General features: G+C 43.4%; 2 protein-coding genes across 3 annotated transcripts in view; one reads left to right on the top strand and one right to left on the bottom strand.

Moving 5' to 3' along the window:
* CCPG1 (cell cycle progression 1) overlaps nt 1-3,055 on the bottom strand; it is a 54,501-nt gene extending 51,446 nt beyond the window's left edge. For both annotated transcript variants that reach the window (XM_011940548.1, XM_011940549.1), the window contains exon 1: nt 2,763-3,055. The gene's annotated coding sequence lies outside the window, so the exon portion shown is untranslated. The remainder of the gene's footprint in view (nt 1-2,762) is intronic.
* Nucleotides 3,056-3,069: 14 nt separating this feature from the next.
* Nucleotides 3,070-8,065, top strand: LOC105510646 (chromosome unknown open reading frame, human C15orf65). Its single transcript, XM_011940550.1, has 2 exons — nt 3,070-3,332; nt 7,590-8,065. Exon 2 carries the CDS (start codon nt 7,629-7,631, stop codon nt 7,935-7,937), a length of 309 nt encoding a protein of 102 aa, XP_011795940.1. The 5' UTR covers nt 3,070-3,332; nt 7,590-7,628; the 3' UTR covers nt 7,938-8,065.
* Nucleotides 8,066-18,627: the final 10,562 nt, after the last annotated feature.

Raw genomic sequence — 18,627 nt, 5'->3', positions numbered from 1 at the left:
TTAGCCAGGATGGTCTCGATTTCCTGACCTCGTGATCCGCCCGTCTCGGCCTCCCAAAGTGCTGGGATTACAGGCTTGAGCCACCGCGCCCGGCAGATTTTGTAAGATTTTAAAAGAATAGTGATTTGGATAAGTACTGAAAAAAAAAAAAAAAAAAGATTTCAGGCTTCCTGTGATGACAGAAAAAAAAAAACTCACACTTCTTATTTTCTAATACTTCCTCAGGTAATTCTATAGGCCCTTAAAGAGCTTTCCACACATTAAATGCCCTTTGGGGAAAAAAATCCCTTTATTCATCACTTAATTGCAATCATTCCCATATTATAGGGCTGAATTTAATCTTAGAACTCAAATTGAGAGAAAATATGGCCAAGTTCATCTGGTGTAATACATTGCAAATGACCTTTGAAACCAAGTGTTTTATAAAGCCTAGTTAAAATTATGGAACTGTCAGGAAGGAAATGTGTGAAAAGGTAATCCTTTATCACTGACAATACTGCAACTTCCTCATCTTCACCACAAAGAAACACAAACATAATTCAGCCTCCAGCAGTTCTGCATTGTTAGATGAGTCTGCATTTTTTGTTTAAAGTACCTTGGGCTTAACAGGCCTTGCTGCTGTGTTCATGTTCTTAACATGTTCAAAAACTACTACTTCCATGTTTAGTTCATATACACCTAACTTTTTAAAGTCTTTCTTTATCTTGAATAAGAATATAATTATACAACCCATATAACAATACTGTGGAAGGAGTTAGTAAATCAGACACGTTAATCAATTTTGAATTTTTCTTAGCCCTGTGAATAGACCCAAAGCCTAATAACATATTGAGCCAACTCAGTACACAGAATATACAAAATTATAAGATAAAAAAAATTGAAAAGAAATTGACATTTGGAGTAGGCAAGCTCCAAAGAAGGCAACCTAAGAAAATAAAGTATGAACACCGTAACCTGAAAAACAACAAAGTGTTAAAAGTGTTTTTTCTAAAACACTTGAATAGATTTTTTTTAAATCAAGTGTTAACTGACACTTGGCGTTAAGGTAAACCCCCTTAATTTTTAAGAGGCAGATAGCAGCAAAAAAAATGTACTGTATATTAATATGGAAGAACAATGTAGCCCTTTACAACAGAAAACAAAATGTGGCTAATGATTCATTACACTACTTACCAGTCCATATCCAATATAACCATAACAAAAAATAAAACAAAAACAGACATAAGCCAAAATATCAAACATATAAAACATGGTACTCAAAGTGATTCAATGTTAACAAGTTTAAGATGGTCCAGCCTTAAGTGAAGAAAAGCTAAGCACTTTCGCCTCTGATTTCACTGTACCAGATCAAAAGATGGGATGCACAGGCCAGACATGGAGCTCTCATGCCTCTATCCAACCCTGGGAGGCTAAGGCAGTAAAATCGCTTGAACCCAGGAGTTCAGAGACCAGCCTGGGCAACACAGCGAGACCCTGCTTCTACATAACATTTTAAAATTAGGGCCGAGAGCGGAGGCTCACGCCTGTAATCCCAGCACTTTGGAAGGCCCAGGCAAGTGGATCACGAGTTCAGGAGATTGAGACCATCCTGGCCATCATGGTGAAACCCCACCTCTACTAAAAATACAAAAATTAGCCAGGCATGGTGGCGTGTGCCTGTAATCCCAGCAACTTGGGAGGCTGACGCCAAGAGAATTGCTTGAACCTGGGAGGCGGAGGTTGGGAGCCTAGATCACGCCACTGCACTCCAGCCTGGGCAACAAGAGCAAAACCCCGTCTCAAAAAAAAAGAAAAAATTATAAATTAAAATAATACCCTCACCATCTCCATCTTCCCCTATATGACCTGAGCTCAGAAAACAATAGTAAACCATTCACATTGGGTGTGTGTGATAAATACCCCGAGACGTGTGGGGCCCAATAAGATTCTAATCTTAAAAGACACGATGCGTTAATAGCGACATTTCAAGCACTATCCTGTAGACTGGAGGAGACAAATTTAAAATTCGTGGTACTATAGTTAGCTATTCTAGCTACAAGAATGCCCCACTGTGTTTTCAATACAAGTAGAGCAGAACAGTACACATATCACCACTCAACAAAATACCTTACTTGGCGCTCCCAATAGTGCTAAACATAACGCGTACAAGGCACTGCATGAGGCAGCTGCTAATGAGGACAAATCGGTTAGGAAGACCAAAGCTAAAGGAGGCCAGTGAGTTGGAGAAGGGTATGGAGAGGTATTTGATCATCATCAGGCTGGCGTGCCAGCGGAAGTATCTGGGCATTATTTAATCTTTAATCTTTCTATTCCTGACATCACGGGGGCTCAAACGTCATCAAAAGACAGGCTGGCATTAAACCCGGCAGGGTGACGCACATAACATCTTACCATATGGATTTTCATCAGTCCAGACCGACCAGCACCTCAGAGCCTGCCCAGTGAAGGAAGGAGGGTGCCCCAGGCAGTCCGCTCTCCCACAGTTGGCGCGCAGCTCGGTATAGCACACGGGGTTTGGAGGCTGCAAGACCACCGGACCGGATGCCCCAGGGGCCAGCTCGGGCCTCCGGGACTGTGGACTCGCGCACGGCCCGAGGAGGTCGCCCGTGCGGCTGCTGACGCCAGGCGTCAAGTCCCTGCCCGAGCAGCCCCAGCCTAGGAGGCGGACCACGCCACTGCTCCTCTACTGAGCCGAGGGTGTCGGCCAGGGACTCAGTTGGCACAAACCCCCTCCCGGGGTCTAAGCCCGCCTAGTACAGTACCTGAAGGGGCAACGCCACCTCCGCCCAATTGTGCTGGCTGCCCCAGTGGCGGCGGTCACAGCTCGGGCGCCAATGACGCCTCTTATAAAAACAACAACCTGCTCGCAGGCGTCTGCAGCCCACAGGCGGTGACCGGCTGGGGGCCGCAGTGCATGCCGTGACGCGTAGTCCCGCTTGCGCCTCCTGCCAGGCACCGGTGAAGAGAAGAACTACCACTCCCGAAGAGGAGCGCAGGGCGCCGCCGGGCGGCTGCAGGAAGCTGGGGCGGGCGGCCGCAGATCCCCATAACATCCGGGAGTCGGCGACCACTTCCAGTTGCTATGGATACGAGTTGCAACCTCCAGAAAGGATTCGTGGTTTCTCCGGGAAAACAACTCCCCGGATTAAACGGATAGGTTTACACATACTGATCCACCCAGCTATTCATCTTCTATTTGCTACTTTAATTGGGTGCGGTTAAAACGCCACGTCCCTAGGCGTTCACCGGCTTTCTTGCCATCTACTGCATGCAAACTGACTTTGCCGAAAAAATTAACAAAGAAAATAGCGAAAATAACAGACCGCGACTGGGTGAGTTTAGGCAGAGGAATAGATGTTTGGGAATGTTGGTATTCGTTGGTATAATTTGAGGCACCACCTACTCCTACCAATCCCAACCCCACAACCCCGAAAAACACTTTACAAGGCAACTACTGAGCTGTTACATTTACACATGTAAATGCACGTTTCCTTAAGTCCGAATAGCCTCTAAAGGTATAAAGACCATGGGGATTGTATGCACTCATACCCTACTGCAAACTGTTAGTGATGGTTTTGAACAAGAAAAACGTACTTTGTTAATTGTATACTTAAATTGTACTTTGTCAAAGAAGGGAGTTGTTTTAAAAAAGGATATGGTGACCGGGCGCGGGGCTCACGCCTGCAATCCCAGTAATTTGGGAGGCTGAAGCGGGTGGATCACCTGAGGTCAGGAGTTCGAGACCAGCCGGACCTACATGGTGAAACTTCGTCTCTACTAAATACAAAAAATTAGCCGGGAGAGATGGCGCGCGCCTGTAATCCTAACTACTTGGGAAGCTGAGGCAGGAGAATCGCTTGAACCTGGGAGGCAGAGGTCGCAGTGAGACGAGATTGCGCCACTGAACTGCAGCCAGGGCAACAAGAGCGAAAGATATCTTACATTTATATTCACTCTTTACAGAAGCAATGAAAAGTTTAGGTTTCATTCTCTGTCCCCTAATTGTGGTAAAAGTAAATAAATAAATGAAAAAATAAATAGTAAACGTAAACATTAGCGAGGAAGATGGTGGGCCTGAGCAGAGACAAAAGAGTGCCTCAAAATTAGACCTTTTTTATTTTTGCTTTTCTATTAACTATATTTAACATCAACAGTGACATCAAAAAAATCTTAATTTTATAATTACAGCTTCTGCGATGGGCATTATTAACTAATGACTTGTTTTCATTTAATTTTTTAAGTATATATTTATCTATACCGAAGGACTTCGAAAAGTCAAGGTGGTCTGGCTTTCTCTAACTTTAACTGAAAATTAAATTACTGAGAAAGCTAATACCAGCTACTGGTAGATTTTTATACCTTTAGAGCCACTTTCACAGGCCAATTTTAACATGTAGTTTCTTCTGAAAAATCATTTACAATTTTAACCTTTTTATCATTTAATAAAAGTTGCTGACATATGTAGCAGATAATTTAAACTCATCCTTTTATTATTCTTTGTATTGGCTGTTTGTTTCGTTCTTGATTGTAGTCAGTTTGAACTCCACATTTTAAGAATATCAGGTTTGAAGAAGGTGAAACCCAAATAAGAAAACTGCAGTGGTTGTCTATGATGTAAAGTATAAAACAATGGGCCCTTTGTTTCAGAATCTATAAACATTTGTGAATTATCCTGGAAATCGAAAAAGATTTTAATTTAAGATTTAACAGGCCGGGCGCGGTGGCTCATGCCTGTAATCCCAGCTCTCAGGGAGGCAGAGGCGGGAGGATAGCTTGAGCCCAGGAGTTCGAGAGCTGCCTGGGTAATATAGCGAGACCCCGTTCTCCACAAAAAGGAAAAAAAAAAAAAAAGATTAAACTTTTCCAGATTTTGCGGTACTAATTATGCCAACAAAGTTTATCAGCTAATTTGTCTTCTGTTTTGACTAGATTTCATTTTCTGCATTATGTTTTGAGCCAAAGCTGATCGGAATTCTAGAACCAGTAGTTAAGGAGGGTCATTTGATGACAAAAAGAGTTCTCAGCTGGGTGCTGTGGCTCACGCCTATAATCCCAGCATTTAAGACCCAGTATTTTGGGAGGCTGATGCAGGCGAATCACCTGAGGTCAGGAGTTCGAGACCAGCCTGACCAACATGCAGAAACCCCCATGTCTACTAAAAATACAAAATTAGCCGGTCGTGGTGACGCATGCCTATAATCCCAGCTACCTGGGAGGCTGAGGCAAGAGAACTGGGGAGGTGGAGGTTGCAGTGAGCCAAGATCATGCCATTGCACTCCAGCCTAGGCAACAAGAGTGAAACTCCATCTCAAAAAAAAAAAGTTATCAGTGACTGAAGGAGATAGTATTAATAACAACAACAAAATCTACAAGTTGCCCTGGGCAACTTGGGCTTAGGTGCCCATAAAAGTAAATTACAGTGGTACTTTTCCCCACAAGTCACAAGGCCGCCACCTTCTACCTAGAAAGCTTTCCCCTGTGCTGCGGAAACCTAGAAAATTTGAGAAAAGCTGATCAGTTGAGATACCATCAAAATTTTATGATTCTTATGATTTAATATTATCTAGTATCTGTGTTGTTAATATTTAAAACAAATTAATAAGCAGTATCAAAAAGAATAAACAGCAAGATCTGATGAGAATAACATTGATGACACTTAGTGAACCTGAGTTCTATTTCCAGCTTTGCCAGCTACAAACTTACAAGTATTAAGTGAATATTAGCAAACCATATTTGCTAATATAAGGTGTTATTAACCTGTAAATTTCAGAACTGATTCTGGAAGATCATACATTGAGGTAAACCTGCAAAAAAGAAAATAATAAAATCTGGTGAGGCCTGGTGGCTCATGACTGTAGTCCCAGCACTTTGGAAAGCCGAGGCAGGCAGATCATCTGAGGTCAGGAGTTCGAGAAGAGCCTGACCAACATGGTGAAACCCCATTTCTACTAAAAACACAAAAATTAGCCAGGTGTGTTGGCAGGCACCTGTAGTCCCAGCTACTCTGGAGGCTGAGGCAGGGGAATCACTTGAACCCAGGACGCAGAGGTTACAATGAGCTGAGACTACACCACTGCACTCCAGCCTAGGCGACAGAGCAAAACTCCATCTCAAAAAATAAAATAAAATAGTGATAAAAATTGATTTCATTTGGCCAGGTGCGGTGGCTCACACCTGTAATCCCAACATTTTGGGAAGCCGAGGCAGGTGGATCACTTGAGGTCAGGAGTCCAAGACCAGCCTGGCCATCATGGTGAAACCCCATCTCTACTAAAAATACAAAAATTAGGCTGGGCACGGTGGCTCACACTTGTAATTCCAGCACTTTGGGAGGCTGAGGCGGGCGGATCACCTGAGGTTGGGAGTTCAAGACCAGCCTAACATGGAGAAACCCCATCTCTACTAAACATACAAAATTAGCTGGGCGTGGTGGTACATGCCTGTAATCCCAGCTCCTCACCACATTCACACAGGCCCTAACAACAGCCAAAGTAATTTTACTAGAATTATATTACATCATGTCACACCTCTCCTTAAAACCCTTCAATAGCTTTCCATTGCTTTTACAATAAAGGTTCAGATTTTAAACACAGTCAACAAAACCCTGAGAGATCTGACCCCTGGCTCTCTATTCTGATCTCATGACATTTTCACCCTAATTTATTTGACTTGCCATACTTTGTCCCCACCTCTATCTTTTACTTCCTTGCCTTATAGTCAATCTTAGATTGAATGGTACTTCAGTGGCATGGCTTTCCCTAACCCCCAGCACTAGATTAGAACCCCCATTGTGTCTTCATTAATATGTTGTATTTTTTTCTTCATAGCAGTTATCACAATTGTAATTATTCAGTTAGCTGTGTAATTAGTTGCTTAATGGCTGCCCACATACCCAGGCTAACCCTGGATGTTTACCTTGTTCCTTTTTCACTCTAAAATAAAGCTGTACTTCCTCTTCTATGACTTTTCAGATTTTCCCTATGATTTACAGACTTTTCAATAAATTCTCATAGTTGTAGTACAGAATGTTTAAAAAGCTACCTTGTGCATATTTTTGCCAAGTTTGCTCTGTGTACAGGTGTATGTGATTTTAAGGGTAGTCTTCAATGTCAAGAGAAGAGACCACCAAACAGGCTTTTGTGAGCAATAAAGCTTTTTAATCACCTGGGTGCAGGCGGGCTGAGTCCACGATGGGAGATAGGGGTGGGGCCGTTTTATAGGATTAGGGTTGGTAATAGAAAATTACAGTCAAAGGGGTTTATTCTCTGGCGGGCAGGGGTGGGAGTCACAAGGTGCTCAGTGGGGGAGGTTCTGAGCCAGGAGAGTGAATTTCACAAGGTAATGTCATCAGTTAAGGCTGGAACCGGCCATTTTCACTTCTTTTGTGATTCTTCACTTGCTTCAGGCCATGTGGATGTATACGTGCAGGTCACAGGGGATATGATGGCTTAGCTTGGGCTCAGAGGCCTGACGTTCAGTCCCCTCCAGAGAACAGAATTTCTAAAAAAGAGAAGTGGGTGGGACTGAATTTAATTTTATTTTTTTCAGAACTTTAAAATGGAGAATGATTTTATGTGTTTATCTTTTAGGACAAGAAATGTACTTCACCTTCAAATTCAGACACAGAAATGAAATCTGAACAACTGCCTCCTTGTGTGAACCCTGGCAATCCTGTGTTTTCATGTATGTTGGATCCAAAGACACTCCAGACAGCCACCTCACTATCAAAACCTCAGATGATTATGTATAAAACCAGTTCAAGTCATTATGGTGAATTTCTACCTATGCCACAGTTTTTTCCCTGCAATTATACTCCAAAGGAGCAAGTATTTTCAAGCCATATCAGAGCAACTGGATTTTATCAAAATAACACTCTAAATACTGCACCTGACAGAACCAGAACTCTTGATTTTCCTAATATTCAACACACTCTATGAAAATATATTCCTTTGTATATTGAAGAAAATATACTCGGGAAAAATGAGTCTTAAATCTAAGGGTAGAATACCTAAATAACATAAAAAGTTTTTAATCAATTTTTGAAATAAAGTATTTCAACTGATAACTGAATGACAATGACTTTTTAAATGAAAATATGTTCAAAATAGCAAAATAAAAGGTAGAAAGTGTTAGTCCATGTAATCCAAAAGCTTCAAAAGCCTTTCATATTTTATTTACTTATCTATTGAGTCTACTTATCAAGACAGAGGAACACAGGAGCTGTAAGAAAAACAAAAATGATTTAAAATGATTTAAGGAAGATTCTGACCAACAATTTCACACATTGGTTTTTTTTTTTTTTTTTTTTTGAGATGGAGTCTCGCTGTATTGCCCATGGTGGAGTGCAGTGGCGCGATCTCGGCTCACTGCAACCTCCGCCTCCCAGGTTCAAGCGATTCTCCTGCCTCAGCCTCCCGAGTAGCTGGGATTACAGGCACTCACCACCATGCCCAGCTAATTTTTTGTATTTTTAGTAGAGATGGGGTTTCACCCTGTTAGCTAGGATGGTCTCAATCTCCTGACCTGGTGATCCGCCCACCTTGGCCTCCCAAAGTGCTGAGATTACAGGCGTGAGCCACTGTGCCCGGCCAACACACTTCTATTTTTTATTTTTGGAGACAAGGTTTCACCTTGTCACCCAAGCTGGAATGCAGTGGCATGATCATGGTTCATTGCAACCTTGGACTCCTGGGCTCAAACCATCCCCCACCTCAGCCTCTACTAGCTGGGACTACAGGCAGGAACAACATGCCCCCGGCTAATTTATGGGGGGGGGGTGTGTGTGTGTGTAGATGGAGTTTCGCTGTGTTGCCCAGGCTGACCTCAAACTCCTGTCCTCAAGCTGTCATCCTGCCTTGGCCTCCCGAAGTGTTGGGATTACAGGAGTGAGCCACGCTGCCCAGCCTATTTCCCACTTTTAACATAATGTTAGTTCCCACTGCTAGGCTGGTGGAAGAGATAACTTGTAATTTATTGATTCATTCAGCAAATATTTTTTGAACCTTGACTGATGACAGACTGTACTATGCAAACAGAGGTACAGAAATAAAAGACAGTGATTTTTATTGTTTTAATTAACAATATTGGCCAGGTGTGATGGCTCACACCTGTAATCCCAGCACATTGGGAGGCCGGGGCAGGTGGATCACCTGAGGTCAGGAGTTCAAGACCAGCCTGGCCAACATGGTGAAACCCCATCTCAACTAAGATACAAAAAAATTAGCTGGGCATGGTGGCGGGTGCCTGTAATCCCAGCTACTTTGGGAGGCTGAGGCAGGAGAATCGCTTGAACCCGGGAGCTAGAGGTTGCAGTGAGCCGAGATCACGCCATTGGACTCCAGCCTGGGCAACAAGAGCGAAACTCTGTCTCAAAAAAAAAAAAAAAAAAAAATATTTTGGGAGAATGAGATTAGCAAATTAATATGTGGTAATTTTTGTAATGTAAAGTTGGCAGTATGCACAGGCCTTTCAGAGAGAGACAGAATTGCTCAAATTGAGACCAGAGAGATCAGGAGAAGTGACCTAGAGAAGATAAACTTAAATCAAAGGAAGGTTATTCTAGGCAGAAGAAACTATATGGATGGATAATGTGGTATATTTTTATAAATGCAATTAATTTTATATATCTTTAACATAGTGTGAGCAGTGGTAGGTGACAGGCTATACAATTCTTTAAAATCTGTGATTCCACTGCACACACAGATTTATTTCAGCTGCCATCTGTTTAAACCATATGTTGATAATTGGGTCTGAGTATCTTTCTGGAAAAAAAAATCATTGTTATTTTCCCCTGTTGGTTTTATTTCAGGATATTACCATCAATTAGAAAGAATAAATTTGTGAGTCATTAGGGGATTATAAAAGTTGAATCTTCTAATCATAAAAGTTGCTTGATGTAAGGAAACAGCTCAATCTCTGCAGACTCATCAATTTCTTCCAATTACCCCCAAAACTGATAATTCGGTAATGGCACAATAAAAAAAATTAATTTTTTTCACTTCCTCAAAACATCACTGCACAAGATGTCCAAGTGAATTACGCAATAACATTTTAGTTTATTAGCCTGTTCTTGCAGTATAAACCATACAAACAATTTTCCCCCTTCACTGTAGGTGCCCAATTCATCGCAAGTAACTTTACCTTTTTATATGTAGAATCTAGAAACTAACCTAAAATTCCTACCTATGGCAGTGGTGCACTGTTGGGTCATTTTTGTTGTTGCTAAAATTCTCAGGATTGGCCGGGAGTGGTGGCTCATGTCTTTAATCCCAGCATTTTGGGTGGGCGGATCACTTGAGGTCAGGAGGCCGAGACCAGCCTAGCCAACATGACAAAACCCAGTCTCTACTAAAAATACAAAAAATTAGCCAGGTGTGGTGGCGTGTGCCTATAGTCCCAGCTACTTGGGAGGCTGCGGCAGGAGAATCGCTTGAACCCAGGAGGCAGAGGTTGCAGTGAGCCAAGATCACACCACTGCACTGCAGCCTGGGCAACAGAGTGAGATTCTGTCTCCAAAAAAAAAAAAAAAAAAATCAGGATACTCCAGGCACAGTGGCTCAAACTTAAAATCCCAGCACTTCTGGGAGGCTGAGGTGGGCGGATTACAGGAAGCCAGGAGTTCGAGACAAACCTGGGCAACATGGTGAGACCACATCTCTACTAAAAATACAAAAACTTAGCCAGGCATGGTGGTGCATGCCTGTAATCCCAGCTACTCCAGCTGAGGCACGAGAATCTCTTCAACCTGGGAGGTGGAGGTTGCAGTGAGCCGAGATCACGCCACTGCACTCCAGCCTGGGTGACAGAGGGAGACTTCCTCTAAAATAATAATAAAATTATCAGGATAAATAGCTGAAAATCAAGCATATCATCTGGAATTTCATTATATACACAGTCATTCAGTGCCTATTAAAGTCCCAGGACTGGCTGGGCGTGGTGGCTCATGCCTATAATCCCAATACTTTGGGAGGCTGAGGCAGGCGGATCACCTGAGGTCAGGACTTCAAGACCATCCTGACCAACATGGAGAAAACCCATCTCTACTAAAAATACAAAAAAAAATTAGCTGGGCATGGTGATGCATGCCTGTAATCCAAGCTATTTGGGAGGCTGAGGCAGGAGAATCTCTTGAACCCAGGAGGCGGAGATTGCAGTGAGCCAATATCAAGCCATTGCACTACAACCTGGGCAACAAGAGAGAAACTCCGTCTCAAAATAATAATAATAATAATAATAATAATAATAATAAGGTCCCAGGACTATACTAGGCACTAGAAGTTAGTCCTAATGGAGCTTAGATTCTAATGAATCCCAGCAGGAGAAAACAGACCAAAAAGCATGTATAAATATATATTTGTATATATTTACAAATAAAAATACACATGAATAATACATAAATAACATATATGAATATATATTTACATAGTTACCTATGTTCTATACATGTAGCTACATGTATAGAACATGCCAAGTGGTAAGTATTATGGGAAAAAACATAAAATAGAGTTAGGAGGAAAGTGAGTACTTCAGCAAGGAATTACTTTAGGTAGGTTGGAAAGGGAAGGTTTCTGATAAGGTGATGTCCGACCACACCCTCTGAAGGAGGTGAAGAGAACATCTGAGGAAAGTCAAGTTGATGTAAGGCAATTGAATATACAAGTTGAATTCAAGAGAGAAGTCCAAGTTGAAGATAATCAATTTGAACAACATGTTATTTAAAATGATTAAATCAGACAAGACTACAAAGTGTAGGTAGAAAACAGACCTGAGGACTATGCTTTAGGGAAAACCACCATTTAGAGGTCAAGACAAAGAACAAGAAGAAACAAATGAAACCAAGAAGGAGTGACTAGTGAAGAAAGGAAATCAGAAGACTGTGAGGCCTGGAAGCCAAGCTTGTTTCAAGGACAGGGACTGTCCCGGCAGTGTGAAATTATCTTGGGAAATAGCATATGAATTGAGAACTGACCTTTGATTAGGCAAAGCAGAGGTCATGGATGACTTCAAACAAAAGTATTTCAACAAGGCCAGGCGCAAAGGCTCACACCTATAATCCCAGCACTTTGGAAGGCTGAGGTGGGCAGGTGGCCTGAGGTCAGGCGTTTGAGACCAACCTGGCCAAGATGGTGAAAACCTGTCTCTACTGAAAATACAAAAATTAGCTGGGCGTGATGGCGGACACCTGTAATCCCAGCTACTCGGGAGGCTGAGGCAGGAGAATCACTTGAACCTAGGAGGCAGAGTTTGCAGTGAGCCAAATCACGACATTGCACTTCAGCCTGGGTGACGAGCGAAACTCTGTCTCAAAAATAAATAAATAAATAAATAAATAAAGTATTCCTCTCTACAACAAGAAGAGTAGAGAGGAAAACTTTATTGGAATAAGAAAGAGCCGAAGAACTCAAAACTAATTTTAAGTAATTTTGCTGCACACTGAACAGATAAATGGTGCAATAGCTAGATGGAGAGCCAAAAGTTTGTTGTTGTTTTTTTAAAGATAGGATATAATATAGCATATTTTCTACTCTTTTTGAGTCAGGGTCTCCCTCTGTCACCCAAGCTGGAGTGCAATGACACAATCACAGCTCACTGTAACCTCAACCTCAACCTTGACTTCCCCAGCTCAAGTGATTTTCCAACCTCAGCCTCCCAAGTAGCTAGGACTACAGTCATGCACCACCATGCCTGGCTAACTTTTTTTCTAATTTTTGTAGAGATGGGGGTCTCACTATGTTACTTAGGTTAGTCTTAGACTCCTGGGCTCCTCCCACCTCCTCCCAAGTGCTGGGATTAGAGGCATGACCCACCACCTCCCAAAGTGTTGGGATTATGGGTGTAAGCCACCGTGCTGACCAGAGTATTTGTATTCTGATGAGAACACATTTTGAGAACTGCTGACCTACAGCAATCAGATGTAGATAGCTGAAGATAGATGTAGATAGCTGAAGATAGATGTAGATAGCTGAAGATAACTAGAGAGTAATGTTAGTCCTTAATATGCACTGAAAAGCTAAAGCAAAGCCAGTGCGGTGGCTTCTACCTGCAATGTCAGCACTTTGGGAGCCCAGGTGGATCACTTAAGATCAGGAGTGTGAAACCAGCCTGGCCAATTGGTGAAACACTGTCTCTATCAAAAAATACAAAAATAAGCCAGGCACAGTGTCTCATGCCTGTAATCCCAGCACTTTGGGAGGCCAAGGCGGGTAAATCACCTGAGGTCAGGAGTTTTGAGACCAGCCTGGCCAACATGATGAAAAGCTGTCTCTACTAAAAATACCAAAATTAGGTGGCGCATGCTTGTAATCTCAGCTACTCGGGAGGCTGAGGCAGGAGAATCACTTGAACCCAGGAGGCGGAGGTTGCAGTAAGCCTAGATCATGCCACTGCACTCTAGTCTGAGTGACAAAGCAAGACTCCATCACACACACAAAAAAGAGACTGTTATTCATGGGGACACCACCCTCTTGAATAGATTAAAGCTGTTAATATAGAAGTGAGTTAGTTATTACAGGACTAGGTTAGTTATAAAAGACGGGAGTTCAGCCCCCTTTTCCTTTCCTCTCTTTCTTGCATTCTGTCTTACTATGTGATACCTTCTGCCACGTTATCATATAGCAAAAAGGGCTTCACCAGATGCATGTAGTCCCTCGATCTTGACCTCCCAGCCTCCAGAACCATGAACCAAATAAATCTCTGTCCGTTATAAATTACCTAGTCCGTGATATTCTGATACAGCAGTGGAAAATGAAGTAAGGCACCTACTTTTTCCCTAGATGGTATGTGCAAAATCCTTTGCCCTTATTTCCCACATGGATGAAATTTGTTGGAAAGCACCTGACTTGCTAGTGATTAAGAGGTCTCTCCTTGACCAAACTCTAGATAGGCTCCTGTGAACCACTTTTTTGATTAGGCCCCATCCTTGCACCTTGCTCTTTGTCCAGGCTGGAGTACAGTGGCATGATCTCAGCTCACTGCAACCTCTGTCTCCCAGGTTCAAGGGTTCTCCTGCCTCAGCCTCCTGAGTAGCTGGGATTATAGGCTCACACCACCACACCAGGCTAAGTTTTATATTTTTAGTAGAGACAGGGTTTTACCATGTTGGTCAAGCTGGTCTCCAACTCCTGACTTCATGATCCACCTGCCTTAGCCTCCCAAACTGCTGGGATTACAGGCGTGAGACACTGTGCCCGGCTGTACCTTGCTTTTTTTTTTTTTTTTTTTGAGATGGTGTTTTGCTCTTGTTGCCCAGGCTGGAGTGCAATGGCGCATTCTTGGCTCACCACAACCTTCACCTCCAGGGTTCAAGCAATTCTCCAGGCTCAGCCTCCTGAGTAGCTGGGATTACAGGCATGTGCCACCACACCTGGCTAATTTTGTATTGTTAGTAGAGATGGGGTTTCTCCATATTGGTCGGGCTGGTCTTGAACTCTCAACCTCAGGTGATCCACCCACCTCAGCCTCCCAAAGTGTTGGGATTACAGGCGTGAGCCATCATGCCCAGCCATGTACCTTGCTCTTAAGAGCCCAGTCATGGCAAGAATCTTGCCAAGTTCCTTTAGCCAGAATCCCCACCATCAATATCTGATCACCCTTGATATTTGACCAGATTCCTCATTCCCTACAACCGCCCCCACCCGCCGCCGGTAATACCTGATCAACCTGGCCTGTCTTCAGCAAGAATCCTGTTAGGTCAATTTAACCAAAATTCCTCTATCCCTAATGTTTTCTCTCAGTCATTTTTCATCCACTGACCACCTTTATTACCCAACCTACTCCTTGGCTATAAATCCCTACTTGTCCATGTCATATTTGGAACTGTGCCTAGTTCTTTTTCATTTTTTATTCTCAGACCTCACAGAAATGAAAAGAACTGAGCCTCGTTCCATGCTGAGGTCTCTTTTTCCTTATTATAACAGTTACTGAGTAAAAGCATTTTTTTTTTCAGTTTAACTACTGTTCAACTCTTATTTTCGTCTACACTAGGGAACCAAGACAGAATAGGTTTATATAACACTAAACTATTAGACAATATCTCTATATTAGGACTAATATTTTGACCTCTGTCAGCCAAGAGCTAACGTGTGGAAAAGAAAAATCATCCCAAACCTGGTCTGGGACAGAACCCTTTTGCTTGATACAATTCACAACCTCTTTCTGGGATGTGTTAAATAAAATATATGGAAGGCCACTGATTTGGACTGAACCTCTTGCACTAGTGTAACTCCCCAATGGGTTCACCTTGCCTGCTGCCTAGACAGAGCCAATTTATCAAGACAGGGGAACTGCAATAGAGACAGAGTAATTCACACAGAGCCAGCTGTGCAGGAGACCAGCATTTTATTATTAATCAAATCAGACTGCCCAAACATTTGGGAATCAAGAGTTTTTAAGGACAACTTGGTGGGGGAGGGGAAGCCAGTGAGCCAGGAGTGCTGATTGGTTAAGCAGGAGATGAAATCAAAAGGAATTGAAGCTGTCCTCTTACACTGAGTCAGTTCCTGGGTGGGGGTCACAAGATCAGATGAGCCAGTTTATTGATCTGGGTGGTGCCAGCTGATCCAGCAAGTGCAGGGTCTGCAAAATATCTCAAGCACTGATCTTAGGAGCATTTTAGTGAGGGTCAGAATCTTGTAACTTCCAACGGCATGACTCCTAAACCATAATTTCTAATCTTGTGGCTAATTTCTGAGTCCTACAAAGGCAGTCTAATCCCCAGGCAGGAAGGAAAAGGTTTTGGGAAAAGGTTGTTACCATCTTTGTTTTAAACTATAATCTATAAACGAAGTTCCTCCCAAAGTTAGTTCAGCCTATGCACAGGAAGAAACAAGGACAGCTTAAAGGTTAGAACCAAGATGGAGTTGTTAGGTTAGCTCTCTTTCACTGTCTCAGTCATTGTCCTGCCTCAGCCTCACAAGTAGCTGGGATTACAGGTGATTGCCACCATGTCCAGCTAATTTTTGTATTTTTAGAAGAGATGGGATTGGCCAGGCTGCTCTCGAGCTCCTGACCTCAGGTGATCCGCCCGTCTCAGCCTCCCAAAGTGCTGGGATTACACGTGTGAGCCACCGAGTCTGGCCCAAAATTTGGTTATTTATCTGATCTCCTGATAAATCATGAGAGAGATGATAGCCAAATCCCCAAACAGGCCCCTTTTAGCTGGCAGGATAGGCAAGTCCTCACTGTTGTAACTCTTGCAAGGAAAGTGATCTGAAGTTACCAGACATCAACCAACCCACTTTTCGTATTATGCTGTTTCTTTCTCCTGCTTGAGCTACCTTATAAATACCAATTGTTTTTGTTATCCCTAAAAGGGTGCTGCCTAGACAGAGCCAATTTATTAAGACACGAAAATTGCAATAAAGAGTAATTCATACAGAACCAGCTGTGTGGGAGACCAGAGTTTTGTTTTTGTTTTTTTGAGACAGTCTCGCTCTGTTGCCCAGGCTGGAGTGCAGTGGCCCGATCTCAGCTCACTGCAACCTCTACCTCCTGGGTTCAAGCAATTCTCTGCCTCAGCCTCCCGCCACCACACCCAGCTAATTTTTTTTGTTTTTTCAGTAGAGATGGGGTTTCACCATCTTGGCCAGGCTGGACTTGAACTCCTGACCTCGTGATCCACTTGCCTCAGCCTCCCAAAGTGCTGGGATTAGAGGCGTTAGCCACCGCACCCAGCCAAGGAGCAGAGTTTTTAAAGACAACTTGGTGGGTGAGGGGAAGCCAGTGAGCCAGAAGTGCTCATTGGTTAGAGATGAAATTATAGAGAGTTGGAGCTGTTTTCTTGTGCTGAGTTAAGTTAGTTCCTTGGTGGGCGCCACAAGATTAGATGAGTCAGCTTATTGATTTGGGTGGTGCCAGCTGATTCATTAAGTGCGGGGTCTGCAAAATATCTCAAGCACTGATCTTAGGAGCAGTTTAGGAAGGGTCAGAATTTTGTAGCCTCCAGCAGTATGACTTTTTTTTTTTTTTTTTTTTGAGATGGAGTTTCGCTCTTGTTGTCCAGGCTGGAGTGCAATGGCGCGATCTCAGCTCACCGCAACCTCTGCCTCCCAAGTTCAAGCGATTCTCCTGCCTCAGCCTCCCGAGTAGGGGATTACAGGCAAGCGCCACCATGCCCAGCTAATTTTGTATTTTTAGTAGAGATGGGGTGTCTCCATGTTGGTCAGGCTGGTCTCGAACTCCCGACCTCAAGTGATCCACCTGACTTGGCCTCCCAGTGCTGGGATTACAGGCGTGAGCCACCGTGCCCGGCCTCCAGCAGTATGACTTCTAAACCATAATTTTTTTAGAGATGGAGTTTCACTCTTGTTGCCCAGGCCGGAGAGCAATTGCCCAATCTCCGCTTACTGCAGCCTTCACCTCTCAGGTTTAAGTGATTCTCCTGCCTCAGCCTCTCAAGTAGCTGCGAATTACAAGCACCTGCCACCACACCTGGCTAATTTTTGTATTTTTAGTAGAGATGGGGTTTCACCATGTTGGCCAGGCTGCTCTCTAACTCCTGACCTCAGGTGACCCACCTGCCTCAGCGTCCCAAAGTGCTAATTTTTAACCTTGTGGCTAATGTTAGTACTACAAAGGCAATTTAGTCCCCAGGCAAGAAGGAGGTCTGCTTTGGCAAAGGGCTATCACTGACTTTGTTTAAACTATAAACTAAGTTTTTTAAAGTTAGTCCTACACCCAGGAATGAACAAGGACAGCTTGGAGGTTAAAAGCAAGATAAATTCAGTTAAGTTAAATCTCTTTCACTGTCTTAATCATAATTTTGCAAAGGTCATTTTATTCTGCTACTTCTAGTAATGTCTCTTCTAAATCTTTATATAAGATGCTGCTTGATTCATGAGTCACTGATAAAGGCCAATTTAGATCTTTAAACTAAATTTGTTAGGCCAGGCGCAGGGGCTCATGCCTGTAATTCCAGCACTTTGGGAGGCCGAGGCGGGCAGATCACTTGAGGTCAGGAGTTTGAAACCAGCCTGGCCAACATGGTAAAAACCCAGTCTCTACTAAAAATACAAAATTAGCTGGATGTGGTGGCACGCACTTATAATCCCAGCTACTTGGAAGGCTGAGGCAGGAGAACTGCTTGAACCCAGGAGAGAGAGGTTGCAGTGAGCTGAGACTGCACTGCACTAAAGCCTGGGTTACAAATCCAGACTCCATCTCAAAAATAAATAAATAAGGCCGGGTGCGGTGGCTCACGCTTGTAATCCCTGCACTTTGGGAGGCCGAGGCTGGTGGATCACCTGAGGTCAGGAGTTGGAAATCAACCTGGCCAACATGATGAAACCTTGTCTCTACTAAAAATACAAAAAATTAATCAGGCGTGGTGGCGCCTGTAATCCCAGTTACTTGGGAGGCCTGAGGCAGGAGAATCACTTGAACCCGGGAGGCAGAGGTTGCAGTGAGCTGAGTTCAGGCCACTGCACTCCAGCCTGGGCAACAAGAGTGAAAGCTATCTCAACAAAAACAAAACACAAAAGTTAGCCAGGTAGGCGTGCTGGCGCCTGTAATCCCAGTTACTTGGGAGGCCTGAGGCAGGAGAATCACTTGAACCCGGGAGGCAGAGGTTGCAGTGAGCTGAGATCAGGCCACTGCACTCCAGCCTGGGCAACAAGAGTGAAACACCATCTC

Source organism: Colobus angolensis, unplaced genomic scaffold, assembly GCF_000951035.1.
Source record: "Colobus angolensis palliatus isolate OR3802 unplaced genomic scaffold, Cang.pa_1.0 Scaffold19, whole genome shotgun sequence".
In the NCBI taxonomy this organism is placed as follows: Eukaryota; Metazoa; Chordata; class Mammalia; order Primates; family Cercopithecidae; genus Colobus; species Colobus angolensis.
Note: the sequence above shows the minus strand (reverse complement) of the source record. Positions and strands in the feature narration are given on the sequence as shown.